This window comes from Erigeron canadensis, chromosome 3 (assembly GCF_010389155.1).
Source record: "Erigeron canadensis isolate Cc75 chromosome 3, C_canadensis_v1, whole genome shotgun sequence".
Classification (NCBI taxonomy): Eukaryota; Viridiplantae; Streptophyta; class Magnoliopsida; order Asterales; family Asteraceae; genus Erigeron; species Erigeron canadensis.
In genome coordinates, this window is record NC_057763.1 from 34,370,189 (window position 1) to 34,387,856 (window position 17,668).

The window sequence follows — 17,668 nt, forward strand, 5'->3', positions numbered from 1 at the left end:
AGCCCATACGGGCTGCCACGTGTAAAAAATTTTTTTTTTTAACCGACCACGTGTAAGGTTTTTATTGGTCAGTCACAAAAAGTTGCATGATATAAACTTTTTTATTAAGTTTATGCATACAATAAAAAAAACGTTAGTTCGTGCACACTATAACTTTTTGGGTATAGTTTATTGCATTCCAGCACACTAAACTCATATATATATATATATATATATATATATATATATATATATATATATATATATTATTTTCGGGTTCAGGTATGGGGATCGGGGATTCACGGTTTCTCATCCCCGTCCCCAATTCCATCGGGGATTAGATTTACATCCCCATACCCGTCCCCATCCCCGGTCAAATCGTGTGCGGGTATCGGATTCCTCATCGGATACGAGTATTTTTGTCATCCCTAGACTTATAGTTAATTATAAATAGATTTGATCGCAAACACAAATCATATCATATAAAAACATAGATCATATAAATCAACCTATATTTATGAAGTTTGAAAGCTTAACTAGCTCATCGTTAATATATATAATGTTTAAGATAATAACTAACATGGTACCCACGTAATGCGATGGTGATTATGGCGGTGACGGTGTAGTGGTGGAGGCGTTGTTGGTAGTAGAGGTGACATCATGTGGTGTAGATAATTAATATAAAAGTAATTGATATAAATTATTAATGATATTTTAAAAGAGAAATGACTTATAAATGAAGTCTGACATATTACAATATTAAATTATTTATAATAGAAAAGTAAAATGATACGGTGACAAATAAAACATATATAGTTGTCCACATTTTACAAACCCCTCATTTGTCCATGGCCTTTCATTTAGGACGAACCTCTATACCCTCCACAATAAGACCAGATTTCCATCTATGATGTTCCTTAAACACCATCTCTACTTCACCTTCATCGCCATCATCGCAGTAAAATTCACCCAACACGATTTCCATCCACCCATCCTTTCTCGTGGTATGAGATACTTGTGTCTGTGTTGTTGTAACCGGCGGTGGTTGAAGGTAAACATTGGAAGTCTCATTTCTCATTCCACCAAAAGTGACAATTGATTTTGCAGGCACATCAAGTCCAATTGGCCTTCTACTAATTCGAAATACAAGATATGCTACATATGTAGTCTTTGGGGACAAAAATGCAGTTGCCATTTTACCTTTGATATCAAGCCACCATACTTCTCTAAGTATGCCCACCTCCTCAAACCTAGACCAAATAGTAACATATTCAATTATTAGAATCTACTTAGCTAGCTAGCTAATAGGATTAATGCAATGTAATAAGTAGTAGTAATACATTAACTTTGTCGGATTGTTTAATTTTGATAATTATGAATGATTTTATTTCTATTTAAGTAAATTACATCTATCTATGTTTGGCCACCAAAAGATTAATATGCGAAAGAAAAGGAGAGACCTTGATTCGGGTATACGTCCCCATTCCCAGTAACGAGTGTCATTTTGCCAAGCAATTGATAGGTCCCTTGCCGACAACATATAGCACTTTTTTCCACTCTCCTTGTCTAGCTTAAAGCCCTGTTGGTGAAGATCATATATGATATGTTAGGAGAACCCTTGTTTAACAATTAAAATCATATTAAAACTCTAGTTGTCTAAGTCACTAGGGTGTTTAAAACTAATACTTATAAAGAGATCCATATAGTTTTTAATTTTTAAAATGAAATTAATTATCTATACACCCACAATGGATTATGATCTCAAATAACACTACGAGTTATAGTGTTATTTACACTCTGAGAACACAAATACATGAAGCTAGGCATGTAAACAACTTTGATAAAATCCTCGCTAATGTAAGTTGTAGTTATGAGATGTGAAAGAAAATTGTCATAAATTAAATATACATATATACAGTGTTTTCAAACCGGCCGGTCCGCCCGATCGGACCGCGGTTAGACCAGTAACTTAAAGAATTCCGGTTAGATGGACCCCGGTTGGATAGCTGACAATGAACCGTCGTGAACCGGATGAACCGGCCGATCTGACCTGACCCGGACCGGTATTCGAACCGTTTTGGGCCGGTCAAAGTCAGTCAAATCTCTTTTCTTGTTTGTTTTTCTTCTAATCTGAAAGGAAAAATGGATGGCTGTATCGCCGGAGATGTATTTGTTGTCAGAGATGTCTTTATTGACGAAGATGGCTTCGTTGTTGGAGATGGCTGGAGTCGCCGGAGATGTCAGGGTCGCCGGGAAGATGCGAAGAAAACGATCGGAATAACAAAACTAAATTAGCCGAATTCATGATATGAGATTTATACGACGAGGTGAGAACGACAAAAACACTTTTGATTTATAGATATAATTGATGGTTATCTTCTTAAGAGGCATGTTTGATTTATTTCCTCCTTTTTTTAACTCTAGAAAGAAAAAAAGGAGAAAAGGGAAGAAGTTGTTGAAAGACTAGAGTGCTGGACAGATCTACCATCAATATGAAGAGGTCATGTGTTTATTACTATATTTTATTATGTTAAAATAAATTAAATATTAGATTCAATATCTTTCTGGACAACAACCCAACACGATAAGATATCATTTTTGTTTATCACTTTATGAGTAATATTTTTAGTATTATCTAATTTCATTATTTTCAGATGTGTGTATTTTGGTGTTTAGTTGATACGACGTAAAAAAAAATTATATTATATATTTATATTTATATATACATGTAAACCCGGTTTGACTCCGATCCAACCGATCTGACCGGTCCGACCGGCAAAATATTGTAACACCGGTTTAATGTCCGGTCCGGTTTTGAAAACATTGCACATATATATATATATATATATATATATATATATTGAAAGTTATTTTTAAAAACTTTTTTTTTTGAGAACCTTTGAAAATTTTTCAAATCAAGTCCAACTGATGATTATTCTTTACATGAAAATTGTTTTTTGAATAACTTATGTGTAATTTTAAAGTTTATAATTGTGTGGAGGCATAGATTATGATCTATTATACAATTATGTGAAGATTTTGATTCTTGATCACATGTGCACGAATATTGTTATGATCACATATGATCGACTTGCATACATGTGATCATAGCAATATTCGTGCACATGTGATAAAGAATCCAAATCTCCACATAATTGTATAACGGATGATAATCCATGCCTTCACACAATTATAAACTTCAAAATTACACAAAAGTTAGTCAGAAAACAGTCAATAAACAATTTTCATGTAAAAAACAATTATCGGTTGGACTTGATTTGAAAAGTCTCAAAGGTTCTCGCAAAAAAAAGTCTCAAAATAATATATATATATATATATATATATATATATATATATATATATATATATATATATATATATTTTAATAAATAAATAAATCAGATTAATTTTTTAAAAAGATCCCGAACCAGACCCAAAATGATTGAAGCTGACCGGCCCATCAGAAACCAGATCTACACAACTCGTAAAAATCACTCAAACCAGCCAATAAGAGATTAGGCCAAGGAACAAGCTAGTCGGGCCTTGCCAAATCTATAGTGAAGCCCGATCCTTCTAAATAGAGTTGGACAGTTGGACGTACAAACCAATTAAAGCCTCGATCAAAATTCTATAACGCTAGGCCAACAAACTTAATTTGATAGCTCTAATTTCGAATTAAATGATCATTTAAATAATTAAACATGTACATAGCATAGCATTGTCGTAAAATTAATGTACCAAAGTGCCACGATCAAGGAGGAGATAAGAATACGATAATAGAGAGTAAAGTCGCTTTTTAGAATCAAAAACCACATTAGAAACAGCCCTCACAATGATTTCATGGTGATCCAAAGGAAGAAACTTATCCCAAATGACGTTAGATTCTGCGGCAGAATTGAATGATTTAGAGACAGCCGCTGCTCGGCATGCATCAGCAGGTGATGTTCGTGATAGTATATCTAACACACATCCTTCCGGCAAAACCGAGATACTTGCGGCCGATTCTTCCAATGTCCTCATTTTTTATTGATCACTTCAATGTGGGTCGGTAAGTGAATGGAAATACATGTAAAGATGTATAGTAAATTATTATTATTGATATAGTATAAAAGAAAAAGTTAATTGGTACGGGTCAACGATCGAATCCACGCCTAAGATTTTTTTCAATCTAGATAGAATAACACATGTCGCTTTTTGATTTATCGGTTTTTTATTTTCTTGGTCTTTACAAATGCCGTACCAAATACTTAAAGTTTATACTTGGTTCTTAAGTAATTAATTTAAGATCGTCAAAGAATACGTCATTCTTCCATTTATTAACAACCACGGTACTCATGCAATGCGGCGGGGTGACGACAGTTCGGTGGTGGGGGACGTTGTTGTTGGTGGAGGCGACATCGAGTGTGGTAGATAATTGATATAAAAGTAATTAATGTAAAGGTTTAAAAGAAATAGATTAAAAGATAAATGATTGTTTGTGTAATTTGATCATTAAAAATATTTTAGATAATTTCTCATGAAACTTTCAACTAGAGGCTTTTTTTTATTTTTTACTAACAGCGTATAAAAGTATAGATTATAGTAGCGTATAAAAGTATAGATTATAGTTGTTTTGGAAAGAAAAAAACATTTTGAACTAAACATGATATGTTGGTGTTTTCAATACCTGCCTAATTCCAAGTATTCTTAATCCGGGATTTCTAGTACCCTCTTCGTACCCAATCGACTCGAAAATTCCAATCAAAATTAAACAGATTCAATTATCAGATCCAATCGAGTAAGATTTTACCCTCTCATTTCCCTATTGGAAGTACCAAGTCGTGAACCACTCGTACTTGATAAATTAAAACGTCGTTCATTAGACAATACTTGTTCATTTCATTCAATTGTCTTAATTAATCAGTTTTTAATTGATAGAAATTGTTGATGAGTGCATCATTTATCGATACATTTAATTAATTTAATTGACTTCACGTTAGTGACAGTGGTATCGATGTACACCTCTTTTTTCGATAACGTTGTTTGCCAATTCATATCTTCTTCCAACGTGACTTATTTACGTCCATTTCTTTCATATCGTCATACGAGTTTCGTGTACGTCCACGTACATATATATTAAACAGTTCTCCATTAAGTCGTTAACTAGGAATGTTTTTAACAAACATCACACACAAAATAACATCTCCTAAAAATATTAATGAATGTACATTTTAATACGAGTATATGGTTCTGGTTTAAATAAAACATGTAATGTGGTAGAATAAAATAAATAAAACATTAATTTTCTTTTGTGCATCATGTAAATCTTAGTGCATCATTTTATATAGTATGTATTTAAATTTATATGTGTATCGATCGAGATACTGTATCAATTCGTTTCTAACTAATTAACCACGTTGATCGACCATAAGCTAGGATGCTCGCCAAACTAGAGATCTTTCCGTGATTTTGTATTGAAGAAATTTAAAAAACCGGCCAGTATACGCGCGCATCTCAATCGACAATATTAATAATGTTTGGGCTCTTGATTCTCACCATTCTCATGTGTAGTCTTGCAGGCAGTGACTCCATTTAACTGTGAACCCGGGAATGGTAGCGTGCCACTTTTTGGGCAATGTCCGTTTGACATGTATAGCAATATATGTCAGATTAAGAGGAGTCGAAAGACCCGACACTAGTAATACTTGTTTAATTTGCAAATTTGGTTAGAAGCTTGTTTTTACAAAATGAAAGGCAATTAAATTTGCCGGCAAAATTTCTATGCGCATCCCATTAATTCATTAGGAATCCATTTAAATTCACCAACTGATGATCAATATCGCCGAGCATTTTGGAAAGCATCGACGATTAGAAAAATAGTAGAGATGTTCACCCGAAGAGAAACTAAAGATAATCGTACAAACACGCATGTACGGATCGACTCAATCAATAATTTGGGCTGTCATTATTACAATTTATTATCACAAAGAAAATGAATATAATAATAATAACAATAATAATAACACGTACATTAAGTAATTGCCCAGAATACATTGGTTGTTTTTACAATTCATGATACAACAACTTCTTAAAAAGTGGCTGTTCATTTGCATCCAAGGAAACTGCCAATGATACACTTCCATCCTTTTTTGGGCTAGGTAAAATGAATATGGTACCCCCATGCAATATGCATGCGGGTCCCATAAACACCGGTCGACCCCACCCAAAATCCGCATCATATGCAGGTAATCTAGTCCAAGAGTTCACGTTTAGGTTCGGGCTAGCAAAGTAACCAGGTCCTCGAACTAGACTAGTCAGGTCAGGTTGTACAGCCAGGTAGTCAATAGCCGATCTCATATAATCGTTGTTCATTTTGTTCAACGCATTATGAATCATTTCCGTCACTTGTGACAGAGACTTTGATTTAACATCCCCTGATTTGGCTACCACTGCCATTGTAAAAATCACATTTCCGAGGAAGCCAGGCGGGATCCGAGGAATCAATCTTGACCTTCCATCTGTGGCTGTGTGTAGTTTAGTCAGTTGGTCATCCGGGAGACGTCTAGCCTTACATACACATTGCCATATGTGAGCCGCTAGGACCTCGTATGTGCTAGGAATGTGCTCATTATCTCTCTTGGTTTTAGCCTTGAGGGTGTCGAGTTGGTCTCGTGTGAGCTTTAGAATGGTTGTGGAGCATTTAGAAGGGGAACTCTGGGTGATTAAGGATGGTGGGGGTTGGTATTCGATATGGTCATGTGTTGGGGCGGGTGGTTCTCTATTACGTAGTAGGGTTCGGTCAATGAAGGGATGGGTGGTTATCGGGACCCCACGAGCAACTTCCGACCATGTGTTTATGAAATGAATGGCTGATAGACCATCCGAAATCGTATGTAATAATCCACATCCAAGAGCAACTCCTCCACATTTGAAATGAGTTACCTAGAAGTTATATGTAAGAAAAGTTATTATGCCAAATGTTGTACAAACTAACTTTTACTATGGCAAATGTTGTAAAAACTAACTTTTACAAACATATATACTTGGCATGTGAGGTGATCCAGTCTAGCAAAAAAAAGAATACATAGACATGTCGAATTTTATGTTTGTAAACATAGAATTATGCTCAAAAGTTCTGATACATACTTGTGCAGAAAATAAAGGATAGGAGGAAAGGTCGTCAGACTCATCAACAAAGGGAGTAAGACGTTGCAACTCGGCCGATGGTGTAAACTCTCCAAGGTCATCCAAGGTGGAATCTGATTCCGCCTCAACAAATAAAACTCCCTCTCCATTACAATTTATGACCATCCTGCCAGTACTCTCGTCTCTATCCAGTCGCCCTGCTACTGGATAGAACGAGACAAGCACATCAGCCAGCGCCTTTTTCATAACATCAGCATCAAAGAAATCTGTAGTGGATCCATTTGGTTTGTATATATAAACGGTACGTATATTGATTCTACCAACAATAAAATCCAAATCAGAGGTCCATAGCTGCTTAGAATTAGAATCTGGTATGGTCTCTGATGGGCTAATGATTGATGATTTCTTTATAGTGATGTTCATCGTCATTTTTTTGATCACTTGAGTCACAAAATGGACGTAGGTTTGAAGAAACTACACACGGATATATATTCGTGTGTGTGATTGGGATGGAAAATTATTAGAGAGTTGGTTTTCAAAGCACACACTTAATTTCTTTCATTTGAGTTTGTATTAGATATAGACTCGGGTGAGGGTGGTAGGGGCATATGTTTATTTTAATTTGATGTTTGCTTGTGTTTAATTACTACTTTATCACGCTTACGCAACCTATATGATTAATCCCACCCCGGACTTAAGTATTATCATAATTGGTTAATTGGCAAATATTTGAATTGCGGTTTCAATTCATCGATCACTAGCTAATTCATTGTTACTATTATTTTATTCGAAGTTGCTAACAAATTGTGGGTTAAGTTGGTTCAAGCACAAATAAAGGGAATATCTTTTTCCTCTTGAAAGGTAAATAAATGGAGTATCTAATTCTTGCTTTAGTTACACATTGGCCGGGTGACACTTTGTGGTCGGCGTCACTTAATTAAATGGTATCTTTTTCAAGTCTGGCTGTCATATACTCGTTATATAGTAGACGTGTTTTTATAAAATAAACCGTCCCATAACTTAATTCGCGATAATCTAAACACCTCAATACGGGTCGTATGGATTTATACGAGCCGTATTTAACTTTGAACATAATAAATAATGCTACATAAACATTTTTTTTGTTTTATTGTTTATTGCTAGATCTCGTTTAAAAGTAACATACTCGTATAAAATTCGAAGGTTCTATGTATAGGTCAATAAACTATATGGTACAACCACAAACTAAAAAGTTCGTTGGCGTTTTAATTAGGCTTTAGATATTAAACTCTATGTTAAAGTAGGACTTGAATCTATAACGTAACTCACCTTTTACTTAATGAGCCACTCCAGCATGCCACTATATATGCCAATGTACAAACTAACTAACAAAGTTATTACGAGTATATTATAATCTTAAACATAAATAACCTACACAGATTTATTTTAGATTGTATTAACTATATGATGCTTTAAAAAGACCAATCTGAGACAAATTATAAATGATCGATTATATATTAAACAAAATATATCTAAATTACGTACGTACTTTTATTTTCATTTTGGGTCAAAATGTGGTGCAATGCTTTTAGTTTGACCAAGCGTACATTTCTTGTCGTACGTTTTGTGATCTTTTTGCGAGAATTCTAATACCCATGAAAAGAAATCTCATCGATTTCTTTCTCGATAACTTTCTTAAACTTCTCGACCAACTCAATTCTGTTCTTTAGCTTCCACCTTTTCATTGTCATCCAAGGTGACTCTTCTAGCATCCGCTTATACCTATTTTCGCCATTAGTCTTCAGCTCATTCATCAACTCCTTCTCCATTTCAGTTTCCACAATAATCTCATTCATCATTGACTTAACATTTTCTTCTACGGAATCAATGAAACTTGAATGAACAAACTCCCAAAAGGCCATCATCCTTGTCTCTATCTCAAGTGCTTGATTCAATGTTGTCTCAGAATAAACAGCTAGAGTACCAAGTGATTTGTTATTATATGGAGGTACTAATTTGTTCAACTTTAACTCTTCCATATTTTTCACCTCAAGAAGCTCCAACACGTTGTCTTTAAAGCGCAACCGCTCCTTCAATTTTACAATTGCATTTTTAGCTGCAGCCTTGACTATCAAAACGAGTTGTGGGTAGTCATCTTTGGTATGCAAAACCAACACTTTAACCATCACCGCTTCTATATAATCCCAGACTCTAGTAGTAAATGAGTCTATTACTCCGGACATGCTAACTATTTGTCTTTGTAAAAGAAAGTTAAAAACATGCTCTACAAGAAGAGAAGGCGAACATGACCCTTTTCTTTCTTCAAGCAGTTGAGGGATCTCATCATCAATATGTTTCCAGTGATTTACTTGGTTTTCCTTGAGGTTTTTTAAAAATTCATTCAGCATATTAGATAATCTAGCGGAACAATGCATTTGTGTATCATCAAGAAAATCATCAAACTCACATGAGACGACGATTTTGGCTAGAGATTTCTCGGACATTTTACTAATATGTAAAAAAGTTGGCATTGCCTCTGAAATAGTTGTGAATTGCTTCTCTAACTTATTTTGTGCGAGGACCGTGATATTGAGGTCTTCATTGATCTTCTTAAGAATCAAGTGCAGGCTTTTAGATAAAGATCCTAACTGCATTACGACAAGTTTTTGTGCAACGACATGTGTACCCACCATGGATTTGTTGAATCCAGAAAGCAAATGGTGAGTTTGAAAGAGATTCGCTTCTTTGGTTCTAGCTTCTTGGTACGTTTCTTCTCCAATCCGGTTTACGACACACACAAAATCGGTTCCAGTGCTGGTGGTAGCTACTGCCACCATATCTTCTGATGCCTTATCAGATTTTGTGAAGACATGAAGTGTCCGTTGTCCAGTTTCGTCAAGTTTCAGCGACATTTGCATTGATTTACAGGTCAGAAAATCAGCAGTGGCTGATACAACATTAAGGATGATGGTTCCTTCCGGACCTATGTATTTCTCAATAATATCTACAATGTATACATGTACATGATTTTCTTGTCATCATATTATTCATCGGACAGTGAAAAGTTAGGTTAGGAACACAAAAATTGCAGAAATCCTTAGGAACTTATTAATCAATCTCAATTATTGATTATTCTTTACTTGATGATTGTCTTTTAATTTGAGTTATTTAGAAGTAATTTTGGATTTTATAATTATGTAGAGACATGGATCTTCATCCCTTATGCAACTATATAGAGACATGGATTCTATGAAGCGTACGTGCATTAATAGTGCTTTGAACATATGTATGCAAATCGAGCATATGTATTTAAGTAGTAGTTTGTAAATAAATGTTTCATGAGATCCTTGGTGATTAAATATACATAGATAGTAGTCATATATCATGTGTACGTACGTAATTATATAGTAAAAGACAAATGATTTTACTAACATGCATTTCTGAATCCGTTATCTACCTATATGATCCGAATGCATAATGCAATGTAGACTATGCATACAAATGTACATGATACAAGCAATAATAATTCTTACCGTCTATTTTCTTATGATAAGAGTTCTCCGATTGATCATTAATGGGAATGCCAGGCAAATCAATGATGGTGAGATCAGGGACACTATTCTGCTTCACTACCAATGTCAATGGCACACCCGATATCATTTTCTGATTGCCAGCAATTTTTTCAGTTGCAAGATTAACAGCTTCTGATATATTACTAGTTTGGTCGACCGGAACAGAATTTCCAAAATATTCCAATTGGATAAATTGTGATACGGGATCGATATGGTGTTGAAGCTTCATTATCAAGGGAACCCGAGTACATATTCCTTCTCCATGAGGCAAACTAATGCCAGTGAGTGACTCAATTAAACTAGACTTACCGGACGATTGATCACCAATGACAACAATTGTTGGGATATATATACATTCTTCGATAACATTCATACACACGAGTGTATGAACTGTGTCACGAAGTGGACGTATCACTTCGTTGTATGACAAAACAAGTGGTGGTGGCGACGACGATAAATTTAGTTTTGATGATTTGTCATCATCATCGTCTACCAACACAACTTTTTCTAACGGATCAAGATTAATTAGAGCCTCGTTATTTTCACCAGCAACAACTTTGTTGTTTATCATCTTTGGATCCGCAGAAATAATATTGCCACCACCCATGAAATGGTGTGTGCATTTAGGAATGTGATTCGAAATATAAGCAACAAGTGGAAAGCTAGGGTCTTTGATTAAGTATTTGTATATATGTTAATTTGTATATATGTTGCTACGTACTCCCTATTATTAAGGACCTCTAACAAATACAGATATTATCGAAAATCTTTTTGACTGGATCTGACGTTCAAAATAAGAAATATCATGTTACTAATTAGAGAAAATGGTGCAGGGAATTGTTTATATCCATGTATTTATTATTCTTTTAATTGAAAAAGGATTGCTATTATAAATATTAGACTAATGTACATTTGAATTGTTTTTTTTTTTTTTCAATATATATCCGATTAAATGTATTTAACCGGATATGTTCTACTTCGTCGGTAAACTTCAAGATTCTGATAGGTTTTACTTTTTCTCTTTTGGGTTTGTTTTTTCTTAAAGACATGCATATATATGTATAACAGATAAATTCCACTTTTGCTCAAAAATATACAGGAAAATATATGAATCCAAAACAAATGAATGAAACCAATAATCCTCCCCTTTTGCTCAAAAATATATCAGAAAAGTTTAAAGAACCACTGGAAATGATGGAAAAACTGGAACGTATGAAAGTGATAAACAAGAAGATCCCACTCCCGAAAGTTATAGTATTAGGAGACGAATCCGTAGGGAAAACAAGTCTTGTTGGAAAAATAGTGGGAATGAATTTGCCTTGTGGGCTTAAAGTGCCACTTGTTTTAAACTTCAAATGTCATTCTGAACCATCAATAAAATTCCAGCGAGTGGGAAGTAGTGGTATAGGTGAAAGACTGGAAGTTTCAGAGTCAGATTTGGGGGACACACTTAAGGAATATGCTCAATTGGTTCTATCTAAAGAGGAAAAGGAACGCTCGTTTTCGCCCCTCTCTTTGGTTGTTTTACAACCGTATGTCGATGATTTCACCATCATTGATGTACCCGGTATCCAGCATCACTCAGATACAACTAAACAAAGAAAAGAATTGGATGATTTTGAAGGTACACAAACTTCGTATTCCCTTTTAGTTACTGTTATATATACATTGGGTATTTATGTATGTACGTACGTACGTGTATGCAATTTGTTGTTAGGTCTTTATGTATGTATGTACGTTTATGCAATTTTAGTTACTCAATTAAATCAGCTGATTTGGCTGCTTTGACGATCAACAATTCCGCTAGTCTGTTGATGATTTTTAGTACGATGGTTCCTGATTGAGAGGTAATTGGCCATTTCTGATTTGCCTGGTGTGATGGTATATGAATATAGTCATAAATGGGTATAGGTATATATTACATATTTTAGAGGCATAGCGTGCTAAATGTCAGTAGTAAAGATGGTTACAACTTGTGGTTATGTGCCATATTTTGACTCTTGCAAATTTTTAACCTGAAAAACGTTTCATGTCTACCCTTGCATCGTTGCATTCTATATTTACAGCTTTCGTTTACAAATGGATGAGGTATGGGTTTAGTAAATAATGGGAGGAAAAGTCCAAGTTTTTTTTTTCCAGGAAATAGTGAATAATAAATATAAAAGATCACGGTCTCTCTCTTAATAATCAAATTTGAAGAAGTTGCCATGCCTGAACCTTTGAAGAAGTGAATTACTTTGAAAATTCTAATGACATTTGAAAATATGAACAATCACATGTGATTGCAAACCATTTTGATCTAAAGGCCTATAATCGTTTCTTAGAATAATAGTGAGGCTCTTAAATAGATGAGACACAAATTATTAACTTGTTTCTATCACAAAAGATTTCACCACCATCTGACTTTAATTAAATTGAAATAGAGAAAAAATGTAACAATCTGATAATGTTGAAGACGAAGATGAAGCTATAGATATATATATAAATAGACAGATCGAGGAAACTGTTATTTTCTTATTATGTTACTGAAAGGTAAACATGTTTGAATGACTTCCGCTTCTGGAGTACGTACAAGTAATTGAATGCGAAACGGAACATTGGGCAATGGTTTTTCTGTAGTTATAAACATAGATTCCATATTCACCAGTTGAAAATATTATATATTGTTGTATTCATTTTCTGAAATAGTTGTATTTCGTGTCTTTAGGTTACATATTTGAGCAGACAAAAGCAGAGTGTGTTTTCATAAATGTTATGTCTAGTTCAGCAGACTTGGATAAATGCCTGTCCAGAAAGTTTCTTCGACAGCAATTTGACTTGTTGGGTAAGCACACCGTACCTGTTATTTCAAAGTTAGATCTATGCTCTAAGGAGATGATTACTGATATAATAGTGAGCCAAACCGAAAACAGCCCACGTTTTGGTTATTGTTATGTCAAGAATAATGATAGTGCTGGTGGAAAAGAATCTGTTATGGAAGAAACTACTGTTAGTGAAGTAGAGTCTTATCTCTTATCAAAGCATGGGGGAGAGTATCTAGGGTTTGAATATGTTGTCAAACATGTGGTTATTGGAATGCTTTCCATTATCTTCAACCGTAATTCTTTTCTTATTTACCAAATTAATAATGATTTGAAAGTAACTCTTTGGAGAAAGATAGGCGGGAGGTTACGTTTGATTCGGTTAAGCTAGCTATTCCAAAAATAATCATCATTGTAGCCTCTGCAAATATATATATACACCAAATCATCTTTTCCGGGGAGTATGGAAAGTTTAAGAATGATGAATGCATGTTTTTTTCATTAAGGATGACTACCATACTTAAGCATTTTCGTGCTCGTTTGCTTGATGTTAGATATGAGGACGTAGAGTTTTTAGATTATGAATATCAGTTGGTAAGTTCACAAAACTCCTTGTCTTTTGAGAACATAGCCTCTTCTGAGCTAATTTTAGCTATTCTCGAGAAACAAATATCTGCAGCACGCAACACCATCCACAATTGCGTTAAAGAGATATTTGAATACGTCCAGTTAATATTAGAAAAGGTTTTTATAGACCTTGCTCAAGATTATTATCAGTTGCATCTGTTGTTGAAGCAAATCGCTAGAGATATTGTTGAGTGGACCAAGAAGGGTTTCATGAAAAAAGTGGAAGAGCTTTTAAAGTTAGAACAGAAGGTAGTCAACACGCTTGAGGATCGTTACACTGTTATCTTAGAGGAATGTATGTCGGTGAAAATAACAGATAGTGAGTTGGAGGCTGGAGCGAAATCAATCAAAGAATTTGGATCGGTGAAAGTGGGCCATTTGAAACACTATCCTAAGCATGAAGTGGATCTGGCCCTCAAATTAAAACTCAGTTTTGCTCTTTATTGGGTTCACGTTGTAGAAAGATTTGATGGATCTTTCTCCATGAACCTACTTTCCTCATTAAAGGACATGATAAAAGTTGGTATTGAGGAAACTTTAACATCGTATCACTCAAAATTGTATGAAGATAATGAACCGAAGCTATTGGAAGTAGAGCCTGTGGTGCATATCAATATGGAAAAACTTGAAACACGCACGGTGTGTCTCAATGAAATAATAAAAGAGATTGCAATGATACAAGAAGAATATGCATTCCTTATCTAGCAAGGTCAGTTGCTAAGTCTTTATTTCTTTTAGATTTTTTGGTATGCCTAGGTTCTACATAGTTTCTAGATAATATTGCGATCCGAGGTATGTTATGGCAGCAACATAATTACGGCTTCATACACTATTACTTGAGTTACATTGTGCATAGTGATCATGAAAAGAATAGTGTACATGTCTTGACTAATTGCTGTCATTATGTAGGAACTTGGGAGATTTCAGATCGAAATTTGTGTCGTGGAAGTCTGGAAGATATCTGGTCATCGTGTTAGTTGCATTTAAGTTATAGCCTTGAGAATTGTTTTGATGTTTTAAGACTCATTTGAATATGCAATCTGAATACTTAATTAATATTGACTCTCTTAGGTTGACATTGAGCCATAATTTTGTTTGTAAAGTATTATGCATGCTTGAAAAAATTGGTAGATATCATATTGAGCCTTAATGATTTATGACGTTACTTATTAGACTAAACATCTCTACGTAACATACCTATAATACCCGTAATGAAATAAATTACAACATAAACCCCTCACTCTTTCAAATAACTACACTACCACATTTAACATCAATTACTTCAACATTCACAATCATTGCCGCCTCCACCGCCCGTCACCGCCGCCTCCATCGCCCGTCACCGCCACCGCCACCGCTTTCGACACCACCGCTGCCACCCATCACCACCACCACCTTGCCGAGCCGCCACTACCATCGCCGTCGTATTGCGCGGACATATGAAGTTTAAACTCTTCCATATTTTTCAGCTCAAGAAACTCCAACACTTTGTCTTTAAAGCGTAAGCATTCCTTCAATTTTACAATCATATAAAAATCGTTCAACATATTAGACAATCTAGCGGAGTAATGCATTTGTGTATCATCAAGATAATCATCAAACTCACATGAGACCGCGATTTTGGCTAGAGATTTCTCGGACTTGTTACAAATTTGTAAGAAGTTGGCATTGCCTATGAAATAGTTGTGAATTTGCTTCTCTAACTTTTTTTGTGTGGGAAATGTGAGATTGAGGTCTTCATTGATCTTCCTAAGAATTAAGCGCAAGCTTTTACATAAAGATCCTAACTGCATTACCACAAGTTTTTGTGCAACAACATGGGCACCCACCATTGATTTGTCAAGTTCAGAAAGCAAATGGTGAGTTAAAAAGAGATTCGCGTCTTTGGTTCTAGCATCTTGGTACGTCTCTTCTCCAATCCGGAGTCTGGCACACACAAAATCGGGTCCAATGCTAGTGGTAACTACTGCCACCATATGACCCCGAGGTGTCATATAGTCATGAGACAGTCAAGTTGAGACTATATGACCCCGAGGTGTCATATAGTCATATGATAGTTATGTTACATGTGTTGTGACTAATCGTTATAGTTTTTTGCATCATAGGGATATTCTAGTTTTATTGCTAGATTAAAGTTATGTGCTAAGTTGTTATATGTTGCATATGCACGGATCAGTTGCAAGATAAGAGTTGTAAATCCTTATGTTTGCCATGATTAAGATGTTAAGTTGCTTATTTGATACTTATATTGCTCACTAAGCTTTGTGCTAATTCCATTAGTTGTTTTATTCTAAAAGGTGCAAACGGGTCGGATCTTGAGAAAGATCAAATAAATAAAAATAAGGAGGCAAGAAAGCTTAGTGTGGATTTACTTGGAATGCATATATTGTAAGTTTCTTTAAATCATCAAGTTGATGCATCACTTCAAGTAAATCACCGATAAAAGAAAAGATTTTACTAGTAATGCACTCTTGAGTCATTTTGTGATTTGTTGGAAATGGTTGGATACAAACATGTTTTATACCCGACGTATGGGCTTATGTTGTTGTGTCATTTTGGCAAAAGAATATGTATAATTATGGTCAAGGGATGGTGGACTTGTAGTTTGTTAAAAGATGTGTTGTTTTTTACCCGTTTTGTATGCTAGTTGGGTAACTGACCAATTGGGGTCATCCCATGGGTTTAAAGGTTAGTTTTGAGTCAAGCATGTACTAAATATAGAGTAAATATGATCTGCACCTTTGTGGAAAAAGTGGTCGTCGTTAAATAAAAATATACCTAGTCGAAGTCTTGTTATGTCATAAAATGTGTAATTGACCCGTTTGGTCCATTTGAGCCCGAATTCTGGAACAAAAGGCTCAATCAAGTCACGTATAGTATTTCAACTAATTCAGTAAGTCTTAGTGTTTTGAAGTTATGTTTTGGTTGATTTGGGGGTCGTTGTCCACTTTGGGGAAAAATGTTAAAAAATGACTTTTGGGTCAACTTTGGAGGCTTGTGTCTTTAAAACGGTTCAGTGCTGGTCGAAGTGGCTTATGGGGCTGGAAAGTAGACTCAGAGGGCTTCAAAACGGTATAGGATATGTCTAGGTTTGTCCAAATAAAAGTGGTTTAAAGTGGGTCGTAAAACAGCTAGCTGGTGCTGAATTTTTAACAGCAAAAGAAGCTGAATTTCAGCAACTAATATGAGTGTGAGCAGTTTTTGAAGGGCCGTAACTTTTTGTGTATAACGTTCTAGCTAAAACTAAAAACAGGTTTTCAAAGTACGACTATAGCTCTTTCAAATGGTATAAGATTTGCGAAATACGGATGTGTTTAAGTGAGTCAAAACTGAGTCACCAAATAGCTCGTTGGAACAGTTTGCTAATATTTTAGTGGAACTTAAAATAGTCATAACTTTCAAACGGTAACTCTGTTTTTGTCAAATGAGTTATCCACGGAAAAGGGAAAAGTATATTTTCTAATGGTTGCGGTCTTAAAGTCTATATTAGGTTTTAAGTCTAAATTATAAGCTGTTGAATAATTGTTGTTATGCTCGGTTGCCCTTTTCAAGTATATATAAGTGTTGGGACATGTCGTATACGTA

At 34.9% G+C, this 17,668-nt stretch overlaps 5 protein-coding genes across 5 annotated transcripts; 2 read left to right on the forward strand and 3 right to left on the reverse strand.

The window, feature by feature from the left end:
- Positions 1–691: 691 nt before the first annotated feature.
- On the reverse strand, positions 692–4,002 carry LOC122592637 (putative F-box protein PP2-B12). Its single transcript, XM_043764920.1, has 3 exons — positions 3,718–4,002; positions 1,440–1,558; positions 692–1,229 (listed from the first exon to the last, which is right to left on the reverse strand). The coding sequence occupies exons 1-3, from the start codon at positions 3,997–3,999 to the stop codon at positions 836–838; spliced, it is 795 nt and encodes a 264-aa protein (XP_043620855.1). The 5' UTR covers positions 4,000–4,002; the 3' UTR covers positions 692–835.
- Positions 4,003–5,893: 1,891 nt separating this feature from the next.
- On the reverse strand, positions 5,894–7,646 carry LOC122593382 (shikimate O-hydroxycinnamoyltransferase-like). The gene is made up of 2 exons (XM_043765779.1): positions 7,105–7,646; positions 5,894–6,900 (listed from the first exon to the last, which is right to left on the reverse strand). Exons 1-2 carry the CDS (start codon positions 7,531–7,533, stop codon positions 6,022–6,024), a joined length of 1,308 nt encoding a protein of 435 aa, XP_043621714.1. The 5' UTR covers positions 7,534–7,646; the 3' UTR covers positions 5,894–6,021.
- Positions 7,647–8,729: 1,083 nt separating this feature from the next.
- On the reverse strand, positions 8,730–11,262 carry LOC122591992 (dynamin-related protein 4C-like). The gene is made up of 2 exons (XM_043764209.1): positions 10,617–11,262; positions 8,730–10,087 (listed from the first exon to the last, which is right to left on the reverse strand). Exons 1-2 carry the CDS (start codon positions 11,260–11,262, stop codon positions 8,730–8,732), a joined length of 2,004 nt encoding a protein of 667 aa, XP_043620144.1.
- A 515-nt stretch (positions 11,263–11,777) lies between these two features.
- LOC122591993 (putative dynamin-related protein 4A) lies at positions 11,778–13,847 on the forward strand. The gene is made up of 2 exons (XM_043764210.1): positions 11,778–12,279; positions 13,363–13,847. Exons 1-2 carry the CDS (start codon positions 11,778–11,780, stop codon positions 13,845–13,847), a joined length of 987 nt encoding a protein of 328 aa, XP_043620145.1.
- Positions 13,848–13,963: 116 nt separating this feature from the next.
- On the forward strand, positions 13,964–14,788 carry LOC122591994 (dynamin-related protein 4C-like). Its single transcript, XM_043764211.1, has one exon. It carries the CDS (start codon positions 13,964–13,966, stop codon positions 14,786–14,788), a length of 825 nt encoding a protein of 274 aa, XP_043620146.1.
- Positions 14,789–17,668: the final 2,880 nt, after the last annotated feature.

Coding starts and splice junctions, on each gene's coding strand:
- LOC122591993 (XM_043764210.1), top strand. CDS start 11,778: ATGAATGAAACCAATAATCCTCCCCTTTTGCTCAAAAATATATCAGAA. Junction 12,280..13,362: donor AGAATTGGATGATTTTGAAG/GTACACAAACTT, acceptor TCGTGTCTTTAG/GTTACATATTTGAGCAGACA.
- LOC122593382 (XM_043765779.1), bottom strand. CDS start 7,533: ATGACGATGAACATCACTATAAAGAAATCATCAATCATTAGCCCATCA. Junction 6,901..7,104: donor ATCCTTTATTTTCTGCACAA/GTATGTATCAGA, acceptor TATAACTTCTAG/GTAACTCATTTCAAATGTGG.
- LOC122591992 (XM_043764209.1), bottom strand. CDS start 11,262: ATGGGTGGTGGCAATATTATTTCTGCGGATCCAAAGATGATAAACAAC. Junction 10,088..10,616: donor TTATCATAAGAAAATAGACG/GTAAGAATTATT, acceptor TATACATTGTAG/ATATTATTGAGAAATACATA.
- LOC122591994 (XM_043764211.1), top strand. CDS start 13,964: ATGACTACCATACTTAAGCATTTTCGTGCTCGTTTGCTTGATGTTAGA.
- LOC122592637 (XM_043764920.1), bottom strand. CDS start 3,999: ATGAGGACATTGGAAGAATCGGCCGCAAGTATCTCGGTTTTGCCGGAA. Junction 1,559..3,717: donor TCCTTGATCGTGGCACTTTG/GTACATTAATTT, acceptor CTTCACCAACAG/GGCTTTAAGCTAGACAAGGA. Junction 1,230..1,439: donor GGACGTATACCCGAATCAAG/GTCTCTCCTTTT, acceptor TATTTGGTCTAG/GTTTGAGGAGGTGGGCATAC.